Here is a 25,379-nt window from a genome sequence, read left to right on the forward strand (position 1 = left end):
GATATTCTTGTTATTTGGTGTTCCTGGTTCCAAACCAGAAGCTAAGAAATAGCATTTTTCCTATTGTCTCTGTTTTCTTTTTCAGGTGTTACATAGAGAAAATAAAACATGATTTCCCTTTCTATTTCCCTTTTCTAAGTTGTACCTCTTCTCCTACTTTGGCTTTTGTGATCTTAACCTTTCACTAGCTCTTTGTTACTTTCTATTTTAATAGAGACTAGATTTTACTCCTCAAGGATTTTGGTATCTGTTGCAGTTCGGTTACACTGTTTCTGGTTAGCTTTACCTCAATTGGTATTATTCATTTTATTTATTATGACTATTTCTTAATATTCATCAAGCATCCCCGCAATGTATAAAGCACAAAATGATATTTAAATGTCAAATACCAAACTCAAAGTTCCTGTCCTTTCCTTCACCTTCAAAACTGTCTCAAGTTTGACATTAAGCTTTCAGTATAAAGACAAATAGGTTGGATTTGGGGGCAGTATATTTCATTCAACTATTTAATATCAGAGGACCTTCCTCAACTTGAATTTGAGATATACGAAGAGGAAAAAGAACTAGAATCATTCAGCCAGAGGAAGAGAAAACTTTGAGATGATTTAATATATTTCTGTGGCCAAGCTATAGCTGAGGGCTTGAAATTGCTAAGAGAGAATTTTTCCTGAGTACAATAGCAAGTGCTTAAAAAAAAAAATCAGCACTAAATAAAAACTTAGTGAATGAATGAATGAATAAAAAATGAATAAAGGAGATCCTGAAGTACCGAAAAATGTTCATCTCTGAGATTACAAATTCTGTATAAATATGCTATAAACAGCAATCCAAAAAATCATATATAACCCTTAAAAACTAAGAAATCAAAATTGGTCCACCTATTTGAAAAGGTTATTTCTATTAACTCTATATCTTTTCACTAAAAGTCTTACCTATCAATAATTTTTGGTTAATTTGAGTTTTTAAAATTTATTTGTTTTAGCTTATTGTCTGTAATCTCTCGGTATTACAAAATATGCCTACACTTTTTTCCCCCTTTGCCTTACTAATAACTAGAGTAAACTATGTAATAATCCAATCAAATTTTTTAGTGAAAGCTAGAAGTCAGGTGAAACACACACGCGCACACACACACACGCACGCACGCAACCTGGTATTTAATCTCGATGTTGACATTTTCTTCAATATATTCTATTATTAATAATATTCCTTGTGTCTTATTTCAAGTAAGAGTACCACTGCATACACACACACATACGTATGTATAAATGTATAATATTTATGCAAAACTCACAGGCACAATTTGTGAATGCATACTTTTTCTAATTTTCAACAATGCCTTATTTCATGCCACATAAGTTCTACACATATTTTAGTGTTAAGAGTACTGACACTATTTTAGCAGTTAACAGTGTGAAAAATCATGAATATTAGTCTAAAAACACGTTTCGGTTCTGCAATATTCTTGAGTAGAAGGTCTCTGTATTGCTTGATTTCATTTAAGCTTCATTTTTCAGATGCTAATGAGGATAACTCAGCTCTCTATTTCACTGAATAATTATTCTCATCATTTTCTTTCTTCTTTCTGGCCTTATAAAGATGTGTGTTCTATGTCGCTCTAGAGACTATTACTCATTTCATCTGTTTCAACTACCAAAAATGTCATTCCTATTGATACCTCTAAAAGATTTATACTTTCTCTTATCTTCTCGTTCATTTCCTTCATACTCTCTTCACCTGCGTTGTTTTTTTTTAAATCTCCTTACCTTTCTGATTGCCTTTCTTTGAACTGTATTAAGCAGGCATTTAGGACGGTATGTGCACACTCATATACACATGCATACACCAATACTAGGACAAGTGTCATCATAGTCTTCTAAGCTAAAATACTGCTATGTATAAATGAAGACATCATTCACAATACTTTTTGCAGAATTTGAATCTGGCACTTTGAAACATAACATTAATTATCAACCTGCTTTTTGCAGTGTAATTACAATATCTATCTACACATGTCACATCAATGAGAATCAACAGGTTAAAACAAGTTAGGAAAATCATGTTTTTCTTTTAATATGGCCTGAGTTAACTACTAAAGGAATAATACAAGATTAGCTTGCTTTCAGATACATCACTATTGCATTTCATTATGAAGCTAATTGTTTTTAAATTGGCTTTTATTGATATGTTAATGTTAAGAAGATGCTTATTTTGTATGTACAGAAAAAAATTAAATGGATTGTATCTGTGTCATGGCCCAAATCAACTAAACTTGCTGAAAAACATACCGAGTCCCTAGTAAGTTCAAGGCACTACAGGGACACAAAGTCATGACACTATACTCCTTGACCTGGGACTGATTACAGGGACAACGTGAATGCTTACAAATAACTAAAACAAATACTCATGAATACAGTACAAATGGTCTTCTTGTTCAACAGAAATATGTTAAATGCCTAGCTATATCATATTAAAGTCTTTCTTATTAATACTTATGTATTCTCATGCTTACATGGAATTTTTATAACAGAAATACTACTAAAATAATTATATTTGCATGATTGCTTTCTTGGACATGTTTCAAAGGCATATATCTAATCATCAAGACACAATGTGAGAGAAATAGTCGTGTACAAGAAATAAAAAAAAAAATTAAAATCCTAATCTGATCAAATAAGGAAAAATACATATATGTAGCATTAGCTAAATTCATCTTTTTAAACAATTAGACAGATGGGGAATATTTCATAGCATGAAGGAGAAGAGTGTACTAAATGACCTAGAGTTTTTCAAAGTATTCAGTAAGCTCATAAATGCCAATGTTTCCCTGAATTCACAAATACAGTATTTGCTTAGAATTTAATATTTCTTAATTATTTTCATTTACTTATTCGTAATATAAACCAACTGAACTTAAATATTATTGTAGAATGGAGTTTGGCAATGCTTGTTGCTCTGCATTAAGGAATCCAAAATGAACAACAGATCAGTATTATCAACGCTTCACGCACTCCCATAATCTTGTATAATTATCACTAGTTCTGATTTTTTTTTTTCTATTATAAACAACAACATAATGAGTAGCTTTGGGCATCCAGCTTTTCTCCATTTGAGGATTTTTTCCTTAGGATTCATTCCTGTTAATAAGATTAAGAGTTCAAAGAGTAGGCAACTTATATTATCGTTTCTTATAAAGCTGACATCATATTGGTTTTTTAAAAATTTCTGTTAAAAGTATTTAAAAATAAAACCTAATTATAGCTTTGTCTGCAAATATGATTATACTGAACTGACACATTCCATATTCATTTGTTTAAACAATTGTAGTCCTTCTCTGTGAGCTATCAGCCCATGTCTTTTGTCCATTTAAATCTTGGATTTTTAGTGTCTTCTCGTTTTTATGGGTTATTTCTATGATAAGCACTACTCCTAGTTTGTTATTTGTCTTATTATCTTAAACATTTTTCCTTTTAAGATTAATATATTGTTACATAATCATAACTGATCACATTATCTTTTTTTTATTTTCTATGTATTTTCTAACTTTGGAAGTACCATCCCCAGAAATTTATAAACATTAAATTCTATTTTCTTTTTTATTATGTATTGATTTTTATAGGCAATTCTAATCAATTTTGAATGTATATACTGTGAGAGCAGTATTGAAATTGATGCTTTACCAAACTGCTAACTACTTTATCTCCCTACCATCGATTAAAAGATACTTACCTTCTCAATTGATTTTTGATATGTTCCTTATCCTATTTCCCCACATACTTTTAGGTGAATAGTAATTTGTCATATCAGTGTATTTTTAAGTGTAATGAGAAGACGTGGGCATAATTCTCAAGGAAGTCTATGAAGAATGTACAGAAATAACTATTGACTGGATTTGCTCATTCTCCAATATCACGACTTGTGTTAACAATTTCATCTCCTAGATATTTTTCTTCAATATTTTCAAATATGCTTAGTTAACCTTTCATTCAGATTTTATATTTTTCAGATTCAGTCCCTAAAGACACTTATACTGATACATATTACTATCTCTCTTTGGTGTTATGTTTTATTCAATTTTTAAGTTTCTGTCTTCTAAATTATTATTAATTTTACTAATCAAGTAGTTTCTGTAAACCTGGTGAGCATGGTCTCAATTCTCTTTTCCATATTCCTCTAGATCACTGCCTTCACTAACTTTAACTCTCCACAAAGGGAAGCTTAAGAAATAATAAAGAAAAGATATAGGGTTCTAGGAAATCTTTTAGTAATCTTTTACTTCTGAAAAGGTAGTCAGAAAGTAAGGCAAGCAAAGAAGACAGAAAAGTACTAGCAGGATGAGATGGCCTAAGAGAACCTTTTGATGAAAATTTGTGTAACAGTCTCAAAAGTATATGTTTCAAGAAGAGTAGGCACCACATTTGTTTTTGTTTTCTACTGCATTGCCAGTGCCAGTTGCACAGTAGGTGCTAAATAAATATCTGCTAATTGCAAGAAAGAGACCGAGGGGGGGTGGGGGAGAGAGAGAGAGAGAGAGAGAGAGAGAGAGAGGGAGAGAGAGGAGGAGAAGAAGAGGAAGAAGAGGAGAGAAAAGGTGATAGAGCAAAGAGGGAAAGAATGTGTGAGGGTGAGTGTGTATCTGTGTTAGCAAGCCTTGAGTAGGTTTCTTAAGCTGTTTCACAACACTACCCTTTTTTTGGAAGAAGGACCTGGGTAGCACACCTTAGCTGACCTAAAAGGACTTGAAACTTTTTAAACCACCATTCGTCTCTTGCTCCTCTGTGAACTTGGTTCTGCTAGCATTAAAATTCTAAAGTGCCTGAAATCAAATTTGACTGCAGACTCGGATGAGTAACTCCAGTGTTCCCCGTGCTCTCCTCTTGGGTGTTCCATATGGCTTAGAAATAATACATCTGCTCGATGTGTTGATAAAACTGCTAAGAAAGAGTGTCGTGTCAAAAACTTCACTGTCATAAGATAACAAAAGTTAATTTACTACTTTGCATAGATTTCATACCTAGAAGAATACTATGAATCAGCTGTCCAGATTTCTGTCAAAAATCAACTCAATTTTAAAATATAGTTTGATTTCAACTTGGTTTAGACCAAAAGCATCAAGACATTTAACGGAAGCAGACAGTAAAGCAAGAGAGTAGGGGTTTTGAGGAAACAGGCAGAGAAAAGACAGGGAAAATATTTTATGTCACGGACTAGGTATAAATTTTGGTCAGTAATACTATCAGTCTTATAATTTTGTGCTAGTGACTCTTTCCCCAGAAACAATAAGTGTGACTGTCACTTATCTCTAAAATTGCTTCTGGACTGTATATATTCCATAGTGCCACAAGATTAGCATCATTCAATCCATCAACTCATTCATTTAACAAATATTAACTGAGTACTTACTAAGTGCCAGGGAACACAATGCACAAAATACATAAATCCTTGCCCCCATGGGCTTACTGTGTAGTGATTAGTATATTAGTAGTACTCAACAAATAACTAAAGAAACAACTGCAAATGTTCTACGCATGTGTAAATCTCATTGATACTAGAACTGACAAGTTAAGGTAATCACCATTTTATGGGTAAAAAAATGAGGCTTAAATGTATAATTACCAAAAAATGGAAAATGTTGAGAAAGAAATTTAAAGTGTGTAGTGAGGGATCTGGTTTTTCCTATAAGTCAGGGACATCGCTCTGAAGAAATAATGTTTACAGTTTAGCTTTCTTGATCAATCTAAAACACGACTAACCAAACACAAACTTAAAAATATAATTCTTAAACAGATGAACTTTATCTTGCTCTGTCTCAGAATCACTTCAGAATGATTACAGTGAATATATAGCTCATAAAAAGAAGACCAAAAATAATAATGTTCAGGCAGAAGATCTTTTTTAGGTCTCTTTCTTTTGAATTCTGATGAGACTGCAGAAATCAATTTTGGAACATCAACTTCTTCAAAAAGCCATAAAATAGGCATTTCTGCTTCACTGATTCTTGATCATTAGGATGCTTTGAGATGATTAAAATTTAAAGAGGTCATTGCTTATAACTCAAATAATTACCAGTCTGTTCCCTGACAAATGTGATTTCTTCTCTTATTTCCAAGGGCAGAATTACTTTTATTCCAAATTCCTCCTATATTCTCCCTGTCTAAATTACAGAGATAAGGTAATGAAGAGAATTTACACGTTCAGCATAGTTCTTTTTTTCCATCTAGATTAGTGCTTCTCAGACTTCAGGGAGCATCAGAATCACCTACAGGACTTTTAAAATGGAGAGTGGGGCCCCCAACTTCCAGAGTTTCTGATTTGGTAGGTCTGGAATGAGGCCAGAAAAATCTGCATTTCTACCAGTTCTCGTGATGTGGCTGCGACAGATACACTTTTCAAAACCAGTGGTCTTGGAGGTGAATCTGAGGGAGATCTACAACTAAAAGCAGAGAAGTACTGATAGTTCCTAACTTAACTCAATTTCACTGGTCCTTAGCATCATTGATGGCGGTAATGAGAAATAGTCACAAAAACTCAGTAGACTATTATAAAGATGAAATTATAGGCATTGCCCTCGCTGTACCACTTGGAGAGAAGTAGCATAGCATAGTGTTAGGAGCAAATATTCAGGAGGCAAATTGCTTGAGTTGGAATCCACGCTCTGCTACTTAATAGCTATGTATTTTTGAGAAAAATACTTCTCTGTGCCTCAGTTTCCTTATCTATAAAACTAGAAAAATAATAACACCCACCTCCTAGAGTTTTTCTGAGATTTAAATGAGGAAAACACTTAGAAATGGCATATAGTATACAGAAGTATTTATTAAATAAAAGCTGGTTGGTCTCCTGAATAAAGACATTCTGGAGACATTTTCTCGTCTCTCAGAACTATGCATTTCTGAGCGCTTCCCTTTTTTTCTCCTCTTTTGTTGTTTATGAACTTGGAACTGACTTGCTGGTGTATATCCCCTTAGAGAAACTTCTGATAAACATTTCTATATAATAATTATATCCTCATTAAACGTTATTATGTGTCTTTTGCTTCACACCAGTTTCATCATCCCCTCATTTTCAGTCTGTTTTATTAAATATATCTTTGCAAGGGTCTCCAAATCCTTTGTTGGAATGAAGCAAGAAGCGTATGAATCAATCTGCTAATTAATATTACATAGCTGACTTTTTACGATGTTTAAATACTGCAATTACTAAACAATGGAAGTAAACCAAATTAAGCTTTGATTATGAACTATAATAAAAGATAACTTTAGCTATTCGTTAGTGCCTTTGACACAATCATGAAGTATTAACATACTTCCACGCATTTACTTCAAATGATGACGCAAATCTCTTCTAGAAAACCTTCTCTAAAAAAAGCCCACCCAGTCAGTCATTCTTTTGCCCTTTTAAAAAAGCATATATTCCATTTTTACTAAAATTTGAGCAAATATTCAGAGACCTTATTAGGTCGCATGTCATGTCTGTGGAACAACACATCTGAAGCTCGAATTTCCCTGTCTTTTGCTTCTTCACAGCATTCAGTAACAACACTAGACCCACCTAAGACTATGGGAATCTGGTGATAATAAGAAACATCTTTAATCTTCTGCAGAGTGTTCGAAATTCACATTGTTTTTATTGGTCCAAACCCTCAAACACCATATTTCTTTACCATGACTTCTTAATGCATCCTATGTTTTTGGCAAAGGCCTGAATAATGAAACAATTTCAAGTACATTAGTTCTTCATATGGGAATTTGGGATGAAGTTTCACATTTTGATATATTTCAGGTGAAATAGCATTAAGAAATGGTACTAAGTGGTATTTTGGCTTTGATGGTTTCTGTTAGATAAAGGAAACAAAACAATTGCAAAAATTTGTCAAAACAGAGAATAATGTCTTCCCTGGCTACTCAGTAAACAAAGTGAAATTGGCCCATAATATGAATTATTTTTTACTAGTAATGGAAAGAACTAACGTATAATATCTAGTATTAACAGGATTATGATTATTTTATATAACAGTTAATGATATACTTAGATAAAAAATGGATATTTCAATATGGATTAGTTTTTAAATAATTTTCAAAAATTCTTTCTCTTTACTCATAGTAATGCTGTGTAACATTTCTTGAACTCTTGGATCTGGCTTAATACTTAAATGTGAGATACATCTGTTACTAATCCCATTACTTAAAAAACAATGACTTTCTAAACTCTTCATTTTTCAGTTATTGTTCCACTTTCACATTTTAATACCTTTGACTTTCAAATCCTTCCCATTATTTTCTTAAAGTTTATTAAATGATCTCTCACCATCAATATACACTTAATTTCTTTTCTATTTTCAGAATGAATTCAGTATAACTCATTAGTTCCATGTGTAACCCACACAATGATACAGTGTCTCCAATCTTTTGTCCCAGATTGCACGCATATCTGTTGAATATATGTAGGTCAAACTTATATTTCTGTAACAGGAACCTAATGAACATTAAGGAATTTTGTGCAATTATAAAAAAGATGACCTAGTATCCAGATATCTTGATATTTTTAAAGCTTCCAAAGCTTAATGGATAATACATTTTCCAAAGTCTATTGATATAACACTTTCCAACCCAGTTAGCCATAACTTCATTGCATACTACATGATACTAAGTGTCAATAAGTTTACAAAATGCTTTCACTATCTTGCTTTTACAGCAACAGTGAAGCAAGTACAAAAAAACAAAAACAAACAAAAAAAAATTGGTTTGAAAGAGTTCAAGTGTATTGTCTAAAGTCTAGCAAGAAAAACAAGCTAGTGAGGATACATTTAGTGGAGGAGGTGTCAAGTTGAATCAGCCTCTGAACAGCCTGTAAAGCCTATACAGCTCCAGGAAATAATCCGGAAAACATTAAAGGGAAGAACAATTTTTCAATTGCCTCTAACTCCAAACTAGAATTTCTAAGGGATTAATAAAGGAAATGCAACTTGCCATGGGTCAAATCAGTGATTTGGGCTTCTCCAAATATCTAAGAAAACACTTTGATTCATAAGATCTACCGTGGCTGGGAATAATTTTCACTCTCTTACGAGCTGAGAAATTTACTCAATTATCTACAAATAAGCCCTGAAAGCATGATACACACAAGGAATCACTGAATCGTTGGACAATAATTGTTTCCTTAACTATTGGTAGTTGTATAGTATTTCCAAATTAAGACTCCCTATAATTCTCCGAATTTGGATCTTTTCTGGTTTCATTGCCTTTTCCTCAAAGGTGGCTACTGAAATTACAGTCTAAGGCATCTAGTGCTAACTCGAGGCATTAATTGAGCACCTCTGGTGTGCCACTGTAAACCAAGCTAAGGAACACAAAAGTGAATTAATACAGTCCTTGACTTCAAAGATCCACAATTCATAGTATATAAAAAATAAGGCAATTTTAATACTACAAAATAATTGATATCATCGTGGCTTGTGCAGAATTCTATGGACGCAAAGAGAAAGGAGAAACAAATTTGAACTAATGGGGTTAAGAAAAACTTTAAACCGGAAACAATGCTCAAAATACATTCTAGGAAAAGAGAGCAGTATTACAATGATAGAAAAGTATGAATAGCAGATCACATTCTGAGAATTTTAAGGGATTTCAGTAAATTGCAACTTCAGACATGGGAAGGACAGGCTGGAGAAACAACTGGAAAGGCTGATAGAAGTTAGATCACAAAGGGTCCTTATATCCTAGGATGTTTCAACCTGACAGATAGGAAATGTGGGTCCAAAAGCGTATTTTAAGCAGTCACATAACATGATCAGTTATTACTTTAGATGTTCCAAACATGTCAACAAGGCAGTAGGGCAAAGGATTAACGCTCATGAGAAACAACAGACTCTTCAGAAGAGTCTTGGATCAGATCAATGATGGCCTCAGCTAAGGTAACAGCAGCAAGAAGTCAAGAAGGTAACAGACTTGAAAGCCATTTATGAGGTAGAAGTTTCAGGAATTCATGATTCATTAACTGTGAAGGATGAGGAGAAATGAGGAGTATGTGAATGTTCAAAATACGTTGTCCGTGTATAGCTTACATGCTGGAATGGGTGGTGCTAACAATGGCCAAGGTGGAGAAGCAGAGCCAGTGAGGGAATAAAGGAGTGAATCGACATAACGAGTTCCTGTTCGTATATGTTGACTTGGAGGTTCTATAGTCTTATCTATGCATTCAAACAGGATGGCTAAAGGAAAGGAAAAAAACAGAGACAAGGAAGAAGGGACTAAATTGGACAGATGAACTAGGATCGGGTCAGAAAAAAATCCTGGAAAGATTAAGAAGCCTGCATTGATTCACAAAGCAAATAAAAGGTTTTTAAAATAGGAACCTGATATGATAAAATGTTATTTTAGAAACGTCAATCTAGCGACAAGAGAGGGGGAAAGATTCTAAAGGAAAGACAGGTAAATGAATTGTCAGCAATACAGCTTGAAAGTGATGAAAGTCTGTATAAGTAAGAAGGCAACAGAAGTGGAGAGGAAGGAGTGGGTAAGAGAGACCACTAGAGTCTCCTTTCTCCATCTCTGTACTATCTGTCCCAGGCCCTCTTCTCATGCTAAATATTTTCTCATGTACTCTAAGCCTTAAGTATTTTTCCTACATGTTGCTGACTCCCAAGTGTATATCTGTGACCCTGAGACCGCTCCTAAATTTTAGATATGTATATCTATCTGCTTACAGTACAATCTATTTGAAAGTGTCAAACATATTTAATACTCAACATGCCCCAAATTTCCTAATAAACCTAGTTTTTGGCTAGATTAGTCTATGACATCATCACCTAGCTGTTCAAATTATAAACCTGAAAGGAATCCCAAAAACCCCTCTCACCCACCACATTCTTTGAAAAGTCTTACTGACTGACAGATAACTAAGCTAATAATTTGCAATTTTACTGAACCATCAATGCCTCCACAAATATCCAATCATTTTTTAAATCCCAAATCTACCTTCTCACATTCCTTGCCACTTCCACATCTCACCTATCAACCATTCACTAATTGGTTTCCACAATGAAGCCATAATCATCTCTAGAAAATACAAATCTGATTATGACTTTTCCTATGATAAAATCATTCAAAGCTTCCCACTGCCCATAAGACAAAGACTAATCATTAGCATGAAGTAGTTACTACTTGGCATCTTTTAACTTCTCTAATCTCACTTCCTGTATCAGTTTTCTATTGCTGCTGTTAACAAATTATCATAAATTTACCAGTTTAAAGCAACACAAATTGGTTATCTTACAATTCTGGAGCTCAGAATTTCAAAATAGGTCTCCTGGGGCTAAAATCCAGGTGTTTCCAGATCTCCTGCTTTCCTTCTGGAAGCTTTAGGGGAGACTCAGTTCCTTGACTTTTCCAGCTTCTAGAGGCTGCTCACATTCCTTGGCTCTTGGATGCATGAGTTCAACCAATACTTCTACAGTCACAATTTTTCCCTGTCTGTCTCTAACTCTTCTGCCACCCTCTTTCCTTATAAGGATCCTTCTGTTACATTGAGCCCATCTGGATAATCCAGGATAATCGCTCCATTTCAAGGTGCTTAACATAATCACATCTGCAAAGTCCCTTCTGCTATGTAATAGAACACATCCAAAGTTTCTGGACATTAAGACATAGACACTTTGGGCAGACATTATTCTGCCTATCACACCTCTTCTTCCCTCTTCCTGCTGACGACTAGTATATTCTTTTTTACAGGTACCTAAATTAGAATGCTTAAGTCCCTCAAATGTGCCACAGAGTTTCTCATCCCAAGATTAGAAGCAGCTCCTTTTCTGGAACACTAAGTTCTGCCAAGCCCTTCACCGGTACACCCTCAGTAATCCTTCACAACACTTGGAGGCCTTCCCTGAACCGTCAAGGTAACAGGCCGTTCTTATGTCCTCTAAAATACCATAAAGTTCCTCTACAATAGGGTTTCAGCACCTTGATCATAATTCTTATTTACTTATCTGTCCTCTCGACCAGACTCTTAATTTCTTTGGGGACACAGACTGTCATTGTCATCACTGTATCTTTAGCAGATAATATAGTTTCTATTACATAATAGGCACTCAGTATGTATTCGTTGAATGCTAACTGAAGAGACAGAGCCATGCTTAAAACCAGTGGATCCCTAGAAAATTCTGACCTATTTATTTCAGATGAACACTGATGACCTTCCAGAAACCTCACATTCAAAATTGCAATGGGAGTGGAGGAGTCTTTTGAAAGTTATTTCTAGAAAAGACTCAACATACTCTATTGACAGTTCAATATTATGGACATTAAAAAATGATTCTTATGTCTCCAAATGAAGTGATTCTGGGGGGGAAAAAAAAAGATACAGATTTATTATATACAAGAGAACGTAACATTACTAGAAAGTATTGGTAACATCATACCTCTAGAGTCCACCATTTGAAAATATCTCTAATGGTTTAAGACCATAAAACAGTGAGGGTCATGATTGAAATATAATGGTATTTTGTTACTAAGAGACATACAATAAATTATAACAGATCTTTATTGATATTGATTCCATATCTCATTAAATAGTCAACAATCAAGGATCAAGGATATCTACAAGATTATACTTTCTCTGTATGGGTATTTCTGTTATAAGACCTCATCTTGGGTCTAGTTTTAATATATATCTTTTGTTACGTAAATAACAAAGAAGAATTTGAAGTTTCATTTTCTCTAAGGCTTACATGTGAATGAGGCTTTCTATTTTTAAAAATCACTTGCAGATATATTTTTAATGTCCTTGGTCTTTCTAATTTAAATCCTGTAATTTCAATGTCATTAAAATTCCTAGCATGCAAATTTTTCTACTTAAGTAAAGTAGGATGTGGGAGAAGTCTTTGTGGCACAATTAAATTGTTCCCTTCAAGGACAACGTAGAAGAAGGTGAACATGAATTTAGTTAATATGGCAAAGAAAAATAAGCATTTTTCTTTTTTAAGTGAAAACAAGCAATGCCTGTTCTTGTATTTCGTTTTCACTTTTTAAATGGGTTTAACACAGGACAGTAATTTGCAAATAAAGAATATTAAATATTACATAAGATTGCCTCACCACTTTAAAGTTAATATCAAACAGAAATCTCATCAAGGTGTCAAATGAATTTTATGGAACGAATTACATACAATTCTCAGTAGGATAAAATACATACAAGCTGAATAAGAGTGTACTGGAAATGTTTTCTATCTACTTAAAAATATTTGTGAAATTTGTAAGAGCATCATAACTACATAAAACAGTAATTTCTAATATAAAGCAATAGAAGCAGAGAATGAAAATATGGAAAATAAACTATTGTACAAATGGAACTGAAAAAAAACATCTTACCGTGTTTCCCCGAAAATAAGACCCGGTCTTATATTAATTTTTGCTCCAAAAGACACATTAGCGCGTATTTTTAGCAGATGTCTTATTTTTTCATGTACAACAATCTACATTTATTCAAATACAGTCATGTCATCTTCTCCTGGAACATCGTCATAATGTACTAAAGGCATCCGTCCGGCTGACAATCTTAACTGGGGCTTATTTTCAGGGTAGGTCTTATTTTCGGGGAAATGCAGTATTTCCAAAGGGATCTCATTCATAAATCAAAACCATGCCCCACTTTGGAAACACTGAAAGCTAAACTTTCTATTTTGCTCTAAAACAAAATATTAAAGTCTTTTGGTTATAACATTTTTTCAAACATAATATCCAGCATTTAGTAAATGTCCAGATTTTCTAAAAAATAACATCAAATATTCACTGATGAAATGACATACTTCAGGAAATGTTTGTACTATAAGTACCAAACCCTGTCCTTCAACCTGCATTAAAAAAAATTCCAGTGATTTATTCTTTTAAGCTCTTCTGCCTATTTCCATCATCCCTCACATATTTATAGGGCAGACAGGAAATGTATGGAACACATTTCCGAAAAACCTGGCTCCTCAAACTAAAAAACATCATGATATTTAAGAAAGTTCGAGGTAGGTTTATGGATGAAATACCCTTAAGGGATTACTTAAGGACCATTAGGGGCCTCCAAGGACTATTAATTTTTTGAGTCTAACATTGTGTGAAAAATAACATAAATAGAGACACTTCAAAATGAAGTCAGAGGAGCTGCCATTGCAGAGGAACTGCCTTGTACATCTTACTCCTCAAATCTGGAATATTTAAAATGGGCAAAATAATCTTTGGACTGGGCCAAACCAACATTGTTTTCCAGACAACTGTTTGAAAACCTAGCAGGAAAGCAGACATTCTGACTACGGGACTGAAAATTAAGATATTTTTTAGAATTACCACCACCATATACAGTTTCCTCACCTAATAATGGGGATAATACTAATACTAGGTTCACAGTTGTTGAAAAGATTTAATAAAGTAATAGAGGTAGAGTGTTATCAACACAGTAAGCACTAAATGTTTTTTCCTTCACAAATTAAAATCTTCCAAATTGGCCTTCTGTTCTATCTGTCATGTGAAAAACAGTTTTTAAATAAGAAAGTATATGGTATTTCAGTGTCAAAAGATATCCACAGAGATTTTTCTCACATGATCTTTAAAACACCCATGTGGGGTTACTGTGAGCTGAAGATGAGGCTGGCTGACTTGTTCCAGGTCACGTGGTTGGTAGTGTTGAAAACTGGCATTTAAAGTTGAATTATTTTTGTTCATATCAGAGGTCCACATGAAGATTTATGTTTTTCATGAATGTTCTAAAGAGAACATTTTGTAATTTTTGTGTGTTCTTCTACTCTCAATGGACCTAATCATTGATCTAAAAGATGCAATTAAATAGTGAGTATTCTAGGTCAGAACTTTTTCTCCAAACTTTGGGTTTCCCTTACTGGATATCTAATTTGACAAGATAGTTAATTACCTGATTTTCAAGAGATTAAAAAAAAATCACTTTTATGGTAGCAACAAATTTTAAACACACAGCACTTTTTAGAAACCCCATACAATTGACAACAGAGTCGATTAGATAACTCCAAAATTAATATTAATGAGTGCAATATTGTGACTTATAGTAAGAAATAATATTTGGTCTGAGATCCCATTTCTGGCACAGAGCTCCTAAAGCCCTGGAAAATTCGTAAGTGCTGAGAACCATAAAATAATCTTTTCTTATGTGAGTGAGATGACTTTGGAAAGCCCTTAGGTGACCTAAGGTGGGGCTGGTTGTCAGAGGAACCAACCTTGTGGTTACAGAGGTGGAGCTTTCATAATAAAATAAGACCAGGTCTTATATTAATTTTTGCTCCAAAAGACGCATTAGAGCTGATTGTCTGGCTAGGTCTTATTTTCGGGGAAACACGGTACCTTGCGCTGTGTATCTCTTCCATGTGACTGTTGCTGAGTTACATCCTTTTATAATAAACTGATCATCAGGTAAGTAAAATATTTCTGTGAGCTACTCTAGCAAATTAATCGCACCCAAGAAGGGGGTCACTGGAACCTCCAATCCATAAGCCAGTTGGTCAGAAGCACAAGTGATAACTTGGACTTGTGATTGGTGTCTGAAGTTGGGGGGGGGGGACAGTCTTGTCAGACTGAGCCTTTACTTATGGGATCTCACTCTATCTCCAGGTAGACTGTGTCAGAAGTGTGTTAATTGCTTGGTGATGTGGGGAAAAACAAAAAAAGAATAATGGACTAGGGGGGAAAGTTTTTGGAAACTAAAACCAGGGGTTTTACTCATACTTATTTGGACAGCCATATTACTACAAAAATATTCCCTTGACATTCACTAGCACTATTAAACACAAATCTTTTGTTTTTGAGACCCACTATGAAAACTTGTAAAATTTTATGCTGGGTTTCTACTCAACTGTAGTGAATTTCTTAAATCATATAATAAACAGTGACCTTTTAAAATAATATAAATTAATTATTAAATTAATCCGAATTGGTGCTCACTTCCCATCACTCTCCCCTTCTACCATTTTTCTGCCATGCTAGCCTCTGCAGTTCCTCAGTTACACCAAGAAATACTCCCCAGACACTCATGGAGAATATTCGGTTGATACATCCCACTATGGCTCTACTAGCTTAAAGTTGTCGTCTGTTCTAATAGGTTAGTATTCATGCTGTACTAACTGTTAAATACTTTTACAATTACCCCTGCATATACCCAAACAGATAACTGGTTGTTTTGGTTCACATTTCTCCTCAAAATTCATTAGGAGGTCTTCTTTGGTCACAATTAAAAACAAAAACAAAAAAATGCTACTCTCCTCTACACACACATCCCACATACCCTTGTGCTCTCATCAGGTCATTATCTCGTTGACCTGCTTCATTTTCACAGCATGTATTGTACTCTGACATAATACAGAACACTGCCCAGCACAGAATGAGTGTTAAGTAAATATTTGCTAAAAGCAATATATAGTGAATCACATATATTTTCCAATCTTCTCTTTATTAAAATTGTAAATTATTTTAACGTCATTAACTAATTAAGGAGTTAAGGCACATGGACATAGATTTAAGGAAAAAGGAAGTCTCTTTAATTTCTTGAAATGTTAAATTGAGAAGGACTTAAACATATCAAAAACTATCAAAAGCTTCTAGGAAAGGAAAATCATGAAACAGTAATATTGGGAGAAGCAATACTTAAATATAAGGCAAAATAAATAGTCATTAAGAGATCTAAAACTGAAAAAAATGAATAGTGTACCTAATTAAAAGTACAATTTTCTTCTCTTATGAACTGTCCCTTCTTTGCATCTGTTTGATCATGAATGTTGTTGCCGCTAGGCTGTCTCCTCATTACAAGTCAGTAGTTTCAGTCACAGAAAGATTTACTCTCCTCTCAAAAAATCTGCCTCTAATATTCTGGCAACCTATACCAAATTCAAATAAAAAGCCACAAGTACTGATTTAAGCTGGCAGGCAAGTCATTTGTCTAAGACTCAACTTAATGGCTGGCTGCCCTACTCCCCTGAATTTAATCATGAACTTTAATTCCCATTCAAAAAGAAATTTCTTTTGAAAAATAGCTAACTCTGAAGAAATATTAAACAAGGCAAATAAACTTTCAAAGTATGATTTAAGTGTTAAAGTTGAACTTGATGTCTTTCTAACCTATATTTTACCAAGCCTTAAATTTTACCTCAATTCGTAGATCTCCAACCCAATATTACTGTTTAATGGTGTTCCTTTTATAGAGACTTATAGTATAAATTTTGATGTTAAAATGTTTTTCAATTTAACCTTTTATGGAATCAAAGATACTTTCTTCCCCTTGAACCCACATCCATGTTCCTTAAAATAAACAGTTTATTGTGGTCTCTATAAAGCCTAGACTCTACAATCTAGACAGATAGTAGTTAAGAACATGGGCTCCAGTCTCAGCTCTGCCTCTTACCAGTTGCGTTATCTTTTGTAAGTTATTTACCATATTAAGCTTCAGCTCCTCATTCATAATATTGTGTGGGGTTAATCACAATATTGTATGGGGTACATAACAATTCTTCATAGGAACAACCCTTCATATAAGGGTTAAATGAGGTAACGCACCTAAAAAGCTCAGCAAGTACCTGGCTCCTAGCAATTGTTCAGTGAATCTAATTCTTCAACAAATATTTACTGAGCAACTACTATGGGTCAGCAGTGTTCTAGGTACTGAGATACAGCTGCACTAATTGTGAAATGTAATTCTGGCGCATATGAAACTTATATTTCACTTGGGGAAGACAGACAACTGAAAATGCATCCTACAATATAATGTCAGGTAAACATAACAGTAACAGAGAGAAACTAAGAAGTGGAAGAGGGGAACTAAGGAGGTGTGTTATCTCACACATGGTAGTCAGAAAAGGCCTCTCTGATAGTGACATCCGAATAGAAACTGCACTAAGTAAAGAACAGACCATGTGCATATCCAATGTGTAAGAACAGGCCATCTTTATATCCAATATAAGGAAGATGATAATGGGTGATCAGTAACTCCTGTTTACAACAATGCCTTTCATCTTCCGTATCTTTACACTGGCTTTGGGAGGCAGTACAGGAAAAATCAGCCAGTGGAGGGTAAGAGATGATTGTCTTGGGCACCACTGACTTTATTACCAGTTAAATTATTTCTCTGTCTCTAAATTGTCTAGTTGCTTGTATCTCTGAAGATAAGAAAGAGACTACTTTGGTCACCGTGTCCTCTAGTTCGGCATTATGATGATATATTTATATTTTTATGGGTAAGAGAGAAATAAATGAAAAGAGTCTTAGAAGTAAGTTGCTATAAACAGAAATTATATTGAGACCAAAATAGCATTCTTTATGTAGGCTAAAAAGGAAGCCTGGCAAGATGGAAATTAGATGTTTTACAGCACATTATGTGGTGAAAGACATTAACTTCTTACACAAATTAAATCAAGAAATAGATTCCAATTATACGAGTACAAATAACTTCTCAAAGGAAGATACATAACAGATAATACAACCACAGCAAAATCCATATCAGTTTATTCTTTGCTCATAACTGAAAATTACCTAACTTTCACAACCTCTGCTTTGTGATTTTCATGTAACAGAGTAACATGATTCTTTAAATCAAGTGTTTAACAATATTTACAACAGCGATAATGACTTGCATATTTCAAATATCAGTACTTTAGATCAGGTTAATGGTCGGCTATATAAACTTTAAATCTCCACCTCATAAAACAATCATATATAGCCCCTTAATCTTCTATAGCTTTCTGTTTATAGTCATTCCATAGCTAGTACCATAAAATGATAAGATAATCAGCTCCATGGCCAGTGTTGGGGGTTTGGGAGAAAGAGAACAACTGGCCATGGAACAGTCCAGAGAATCTAGTCCACACATCTAGACTTGTTGTCATGAAAAATTTTATATAGTAAGAGATGCAGCTTTATTTGAAATTACATATTCCCACTCAAGGTAAGAGCTGCATTTTTATGTGCCTGTTTTATGGTTTGAGCAGCTGAATATTTGGTGGTATCATTTACTAAAAAAGAAAGAATAAATTTTGGAGTTAAAGGTGCTAAACTCAGTTTTAGGTATTTAGTAGAAAAACATTAGTTTGGGGAAATATAATATCTGAACTATAAATATAAGTTTGCAAGTCACTGATGTATAAATAGTAAATGAAGCCATGAGAATATATCACCTTAACTAAAAAAAAGAGCCCTTAGAATTCTGCAAAACAATTGCAGTTATTCATTGATGGGAGAGGAAATGTGGACAGACTTTTTATTTTTTCCTAGAGCAAAAAATGTGACAACCTGTTCCAGACTAAAAGACAATTTTTATAGGGTTCCATGCAATTAAAGTGTAGGGGGGAAGCGAATGGGAAAATACTAACAAAAAATGAGCCAAACTAATAATTCTAGAAAATTGTGTAAGGAAGTTAATTCCTTAGCCACAGAATTAGTGTTTAGCAACCGTCAAAATCTTCTGTGAGAGGAATGTTTTAAGCTCAGCCCATAAGTAAAGACTGAGTAATAAAATACAAGCACAAATATTGGCATTATGTTCTAGACTAACAAAGGGAAGTACAACAATTGTTTTTTAAATTTCCTTTGCTGAATCTGGATTATACACGAGCATTCTTGGGAATAACACTTAGTCCATATTAAAATTCATCCCTAGATATATAAAAAAAAATCAGCAAATATTAACCTACCAGGTTTTATGACTTCCCTATTGCTACACTATTCTTCATATTAAACAGCCCCCAGGGAAAAGGGCTCTTGCCGACTCCAACCCAATTCCTTCAACATCGAAAGTGCTCAGAAGCAAAGCCAACTCCATTGTTCCACTTTGGTCCAGGCCCCACTGTTTTTACCTTAAAAGCACAAAACCTTCCTCATACCCACTCCTTTACCTCACAGATCTCTTAAAGCACATGAAAGTCGTATGTGTTCTGATACCGTGTTTCCCTGAAAATAAGACCTAACCGGGCAATCAGCTCTAATGCATCTTTTGAGCAAAAATTAATATAAGACCCAGTATTATATTATTATTTTATATTATATTATTACATTTGTATTACATTACATTACATTATATTATATTACATTAATTACATACCGGGTCTTATATAAATTTTTGCTTCAAAAGACACATTAGATCTGATTGTCCTGCTAGGTCTTATTTTCGGGGAAACACAGTATCACAGGACATACAACTTTCATGTGCTTTAAGAGATCTGTGAGGTAAGGAGTGGGTATGAGGAAGGTTTTGTGTTTTTAAGGTAAAAACCGTGGGGCCTGGCCCAAAGTGGAATAATGGAGTTGTTAAAGGCAAAAATGACCTAGAACTCTCTTTTATCCAGCTACCTGGCTCCACATAGGGAAGTTATAATTTACTGCCTTTGAGAAGAGTAGTATAGCTTTTAAAAGTTCCAGTATCTTATAACATATTGTAAACTTAACACCCAAAATTAAAATACTAATTTATTCATGACTGCTGGACATTTTCTTTGACTTCTACATCTTAGAATCTTTTATAAACTAAACCTTTCAAAGACTGAACCTCATAAAGAAAAGCTTCATCTTTCAAGAAAAACTGGGAAGAAAAAGATAAAAAAACAGGCCATTTGTAACTTAGCAAACACAGAATAAAAAGGTAACCCACCTGAATAAAACCAAGGAAATTGCTTCAACTATATTTGCACTAGTGGTAATCACAAAGCCTTTTTGTCTCCAAACTTCTATAAATAATCTAAGAACTTTATTTACTGTGGGAAATGTTAACTGATAAAACATTCTTTTAAAAAAAAACACGTGTATATATGCACCTACCTTAGGAATAGGATTCAGCAGAACTACACCAGATTTCTTAGTGATGACCTGTTTCGTTGTATAGTGATGATCTATAAGTTGAGGGATGTTTGAAAACCCAGTGCCTTCAAATCGATACATATTCTGGAGAAAGAACAATAAAGTAGAATAAATATAAAGTCAGTGCTTCAGCATGACTATATTTATCAGTAAGTTACATTTCATTTTAAAAAAAACTACTGTTGCACAATGATGTGACTATGCTTAACCCTACTAAACTATACACTTAAAAATGGTTAAGATGGTAAAAATAAAAACAATGTCTACCTTTCCATCAAGAAATTAATTTTCATAATGATTAAATGTAATTCAAATTGGTAAAAAAAAAAAAAGAAAAAAGAAAAAGAACCTGGAATGTAGTTTGCTAAAATGATAACCAAAGGAAATAAAATATGAGATACATTTGAGTTATGGGACAGCAATTTGCTTACATATATGTTCCATTTTATAAAACTTTCAAGATGCAAAATAATGTCAAAAGTTTGAGGAAGCATATCCAATATATTATTTTAAGAAAATCTCTGATCATTTATTTATTATTTATCAATATAATATTAACTGAATTTTCTACACTGGGGGTCATTCATGTATTAGTCTTTCACCAAAATGATGGTTATTCACACACTTGTTAAATAAAATGTATCAGTGACAAAACTACATGTATCAATCAGTATGCTCAAGTCTTAGAACTTTTGATTTCATAACATCAGGTAAGTAACATTTTCCCAAACTCTGCCGACTCTTTTTCTATCTTCGTATTTCAATAGGCATGCAGGTTAGTTATCATATGGATAAATTGATAGCAATACATTTAGCAAGAAAAATCTATTGGTCATACTTTTCAACGTAAGAAGCATTGCAATGCAGTGTAATGTAAGAAAGCTTACATCTGATTATTCACAAAGAGCTCACACGTACATATGCAGGCGATGTGCATATGCAGACACACATGTGCTCCATTTTAAGAAAACTATGTTAAGAAATCAGAACTCTCAAAACTTTTTCAATTTGGATATTACTAAAAGATAATTTTCCCAGTTAAAGGATAAAAACCTCAAAACTCCTTTCCATAGTATAAAACCAGATTCAATTTACCAGAATTTAATTTCTATGCAATTTTAAATTAATATTTCTGTTTCATCAAGTTCAGAACAAACATGCATTAGCTTACTTTAACACTTAACTATAGAATACCATTCAATTCAAGGCAGTTTATGTTAGACTCAATTCAGGGCAATTGTTAATAAATTGCCCCCTAAATTTTTGTACATCGCAGTCAGACCTTCTCTGATATATTAGCAATAATGCTTAACAATATTTCTCACTGAAGACACTAATATATTACTAGGTGTGCAATGGGCTGAGCAAGTTCTCTCAGTGTCTCAATTTATTCATTGGTGAAACAAATAATATTTGGACCTCCTCACAGAATAAGTGTGAGGCTTGACTAAATATTAACATGCAAACCACCACCCAGTATATGGCACATGCTACACACTCAATTATTACATCACCATACAAATAATAAATCTTGGAATACAAAAATCATTCCAAATCTGAGTATATGAAAAGAAACATTTTCAGAGAACACTTGAAAGTGTAAATTACATTTTCTAAAAAAAAATGACTATCTATAAATAATCAAATATCCTAAAAACTCACATACATTCCTATACGAAATTAAGAAATTAAGAAATGTAAAAAGTTATAAATATGTAGCATGTAATAACAATGACAATATTTTAACCAAATATACAGTATTGTATATTTGAACGTTGCTGAGTAGATCTGAAGCATTTTCACCACACATACATACACAAAAAAGAGTTAAGTATGTGAGGTGATGGGTGTGGTAATTACCTTGATCTTGGTAATCATTCTACAATATATATCAAATCATTATGATGTACATTTTAAGTACATACAATTATATTTGTTAATTATTCCTTAATATACTTTTATGTAAAGTGTACATTATATATATAGACACATATACACATGTGTATATATACATATATGTATATAGGTGTGTATAGTGTGTATATATATATATATATGTATATAACACATATGTATATATAGTTTCTCCCTTTGTCTTCCTTCAGTCTACTCTTAACATAGAAGCCAGGGGATCCTGGCTTCATCATTCCATTACTTTGCTCAAAATTCTTATTACCCTCAGAATAAAAGCCAAAGTCTTTACCATGGTTTATAAGACTCTATATGATCTGTGTCCTATTATCTCTCTTACCTCATACCTTACCACTACCTATCCCCACTGTGGCAACACTCAATTCCTTTTTGTTTTATAAATGCAGCCTATGCATTCCTTCCTCGAGATGTTTACATTTGCTGCTTGATATAGTTCCTCAGATGGTCACACGGGTAATGGTTCCCTTACCCCCATCCGATCTGTCATCAAATGTTACCTTTTCAGTGAGGTCTACTCTGACCACCCCACACAATATTCAATATCCATTTTTTAACCCCAACTACATTTCTTACCTCCTTTTCCTTATTGAATTTTTCTTCTTACAATTTATCACTATCTAATTTCATACATATTTTACTTACTTATCCTGTTTATTGTCTATCTCCTCCTCTAGAATATAAGCTCATGGGGTGATATATTTTTACATCTATTTTGTTCATCATGGTCTACAACAATGTGTGGCATATATTTCCTGCATAAATAAACATGCATGATTGAATGACATGCAAGGCATACAAAATGACTGTAAAGTGAAAGCGACAAGACAACTTAAATAAGAAATGAAGACTGTAAAGTTCACAATATCATGCAAATTCAAGACACTTAAGTACAATGTTTAATAAAATTGAGTGAAGTTCACACAGCATGAAATTTCAAATCAGGCAACAGTGTCATATATCTTATGTAAACGTCTAATATGCCTCTTATAACTAGAGAATCAGTGAATAAAATAATGGGAATTTTCAGTATCCATTTCTTAAGGCAGTTTTCTGCCATTGACCAAGTAATCTTGATGGACTAATACAGTGATACAAGCTGCAGTACTCCCTTCATGGGCTAAAATAAGAAACTGATCCATAGCAATTATTTTTTTTAAAGCAATCACTGATATCAGTGAAGTTTTGAGTGCAAAACCAATTAACTCACTTTCTTAAAGATGAAAGTATGGTAATTCTAGTCTTAATTTTTTGAGGAACCTCCACACTGCCTTCTATAGTGGCTGCACCAGTCTGCATTCCCACCAACAGTGTATGAGGGCCTTTTTCTCCATGGCCTTTCCAACACTATTTGTCTTGTTTATGACAACCATTCTAACTGGGGTGAGGTAATATCTCATTGTGGTTTTTATTTGTATTTCTCTGATGATTAGTGATGTTGAGCATCTTTTCATATGTCTGTTGGCCATTTGTATGTCCTCTTCAGAGAAATGTCTCTTCAGGTCCTCTGCCCACTTTTTAATTGGATTGTTTGTTTTTTTGGTGTTGTTGAGTTGTATGAGTTCCTTATATATTTTGGATATTAGCCCCTTATTAGAGGTGTTGCTTGCAAAAATCTTCTCCCATACCATATGACCCAGCAATCCCACTCCTGAGTATCTATCCAAAAAAATCTGAAAACATCCATAAAGACATATGTGCTCCAATATTCATTGCCACTTGATTTATGATGGCCAAGACATGGAAACAACCAAAGTGCCCTTCAATAAGTGAATAGATAAAGAAGATGTGGTATATATACACAATGGAATACTATTCTGCCATAAGAAAAGATGAAATAGTACCATTTGCAACAACATGGGTAGATCTTGAGATTATTACGCTAAGTGAAATAAGTCAGACAGAAAAAGTAGAGAACCATAAGATTTCACTGATATGTGGGATATAAAACTGAAAACAACAAAAGAACAAGACAAACAAATGAAGAAACAAAAACTCACAGACAAAGACAATAGTTTAGTGGTTACCAGAGGGTAAGGGGGGAGGAGGTGGTAGATGAGGGTAAAGGGATCAAATATATGATGATGGAAGAACTGACTCTTAGTGGTGAACACACAATGTGATATATAGATGATGTATCACAGAATTGTACACCTGAAATCTATGTAACTTTACTCATAATTGTCACCCCAATAAACTTTAATTTTATAAAAAGGTGAAGTAATGAATCTAAAATGATATTAAAACTGTATGCTTAAAAAGTTTACCTAAACAACTGAAAGGTCAGGAATAGTACATTTGCCAAAATTATTGAGGACTTGTTTGTTGATACACTCAAAATTCTGAATATTATACTTGTACAGATCTGTATAAATTTTGTATAGTTCCAATGACTTGAGGTTGGTTTCACATACAGATGGAATTTTTAGAAGTTTTTTTATATGGGTTTAACAATAATATGACAGAGAGAATCCATACTAACTTTTAAATAAGAGTCTTCTCTTTGGAGCTAAGATTTCTACAAATGATCTCTTATATGAATTACAAAAAAAGAAATAAATAAATAGCACAGAATAAATTTCTACAAAGATCGTTTTTTGAATATCATTT

At 33.5% G+C, this 25,379-nt stretch overlaps 1 protein-coding gene across 6 annotated transcripts in view; it reads right to left on the reverse strand.

The window, feature by feature from the left end:
* FER (FER tyrosine kinase) overlaps nucleotides 1-25,379 on the reverse strand; it is a 372,260-nt gene that overhangs the window by 161,625 nt on the left and 185,256 nt on the right. For all 6 annotated transcript variants that reach the window (XM_019727983.2, XM_019727984.2, XM_019727985.2 and 3 more), the window contains one exon: nucleotides 20,802-20,924. In XM_019727983.2, the coding sequence (XP_019583542.2) occupies nucleotides 20,802-20,924 (123 nt within the window). The remainder of the gene's footprint in view (nucleotides 1-20,801; nucleotides 20,925-25,379) is intronic.

The sequence above is a fragment of the Rhinolophus sinicus genome, linkage group LG03 (assembly GCF_036562045.2).
Source record: "Rhinolophus sinicus isolate RSC01 linkage group LG03, ASM3656204v1, whole genome shotgun sequence".
NCBI lineage: Eukaryota > Metazoa > Chordata > Mammalia > Chiroptera > Rhinolophidae > Rhinolophus > Rhinolophus sinicus.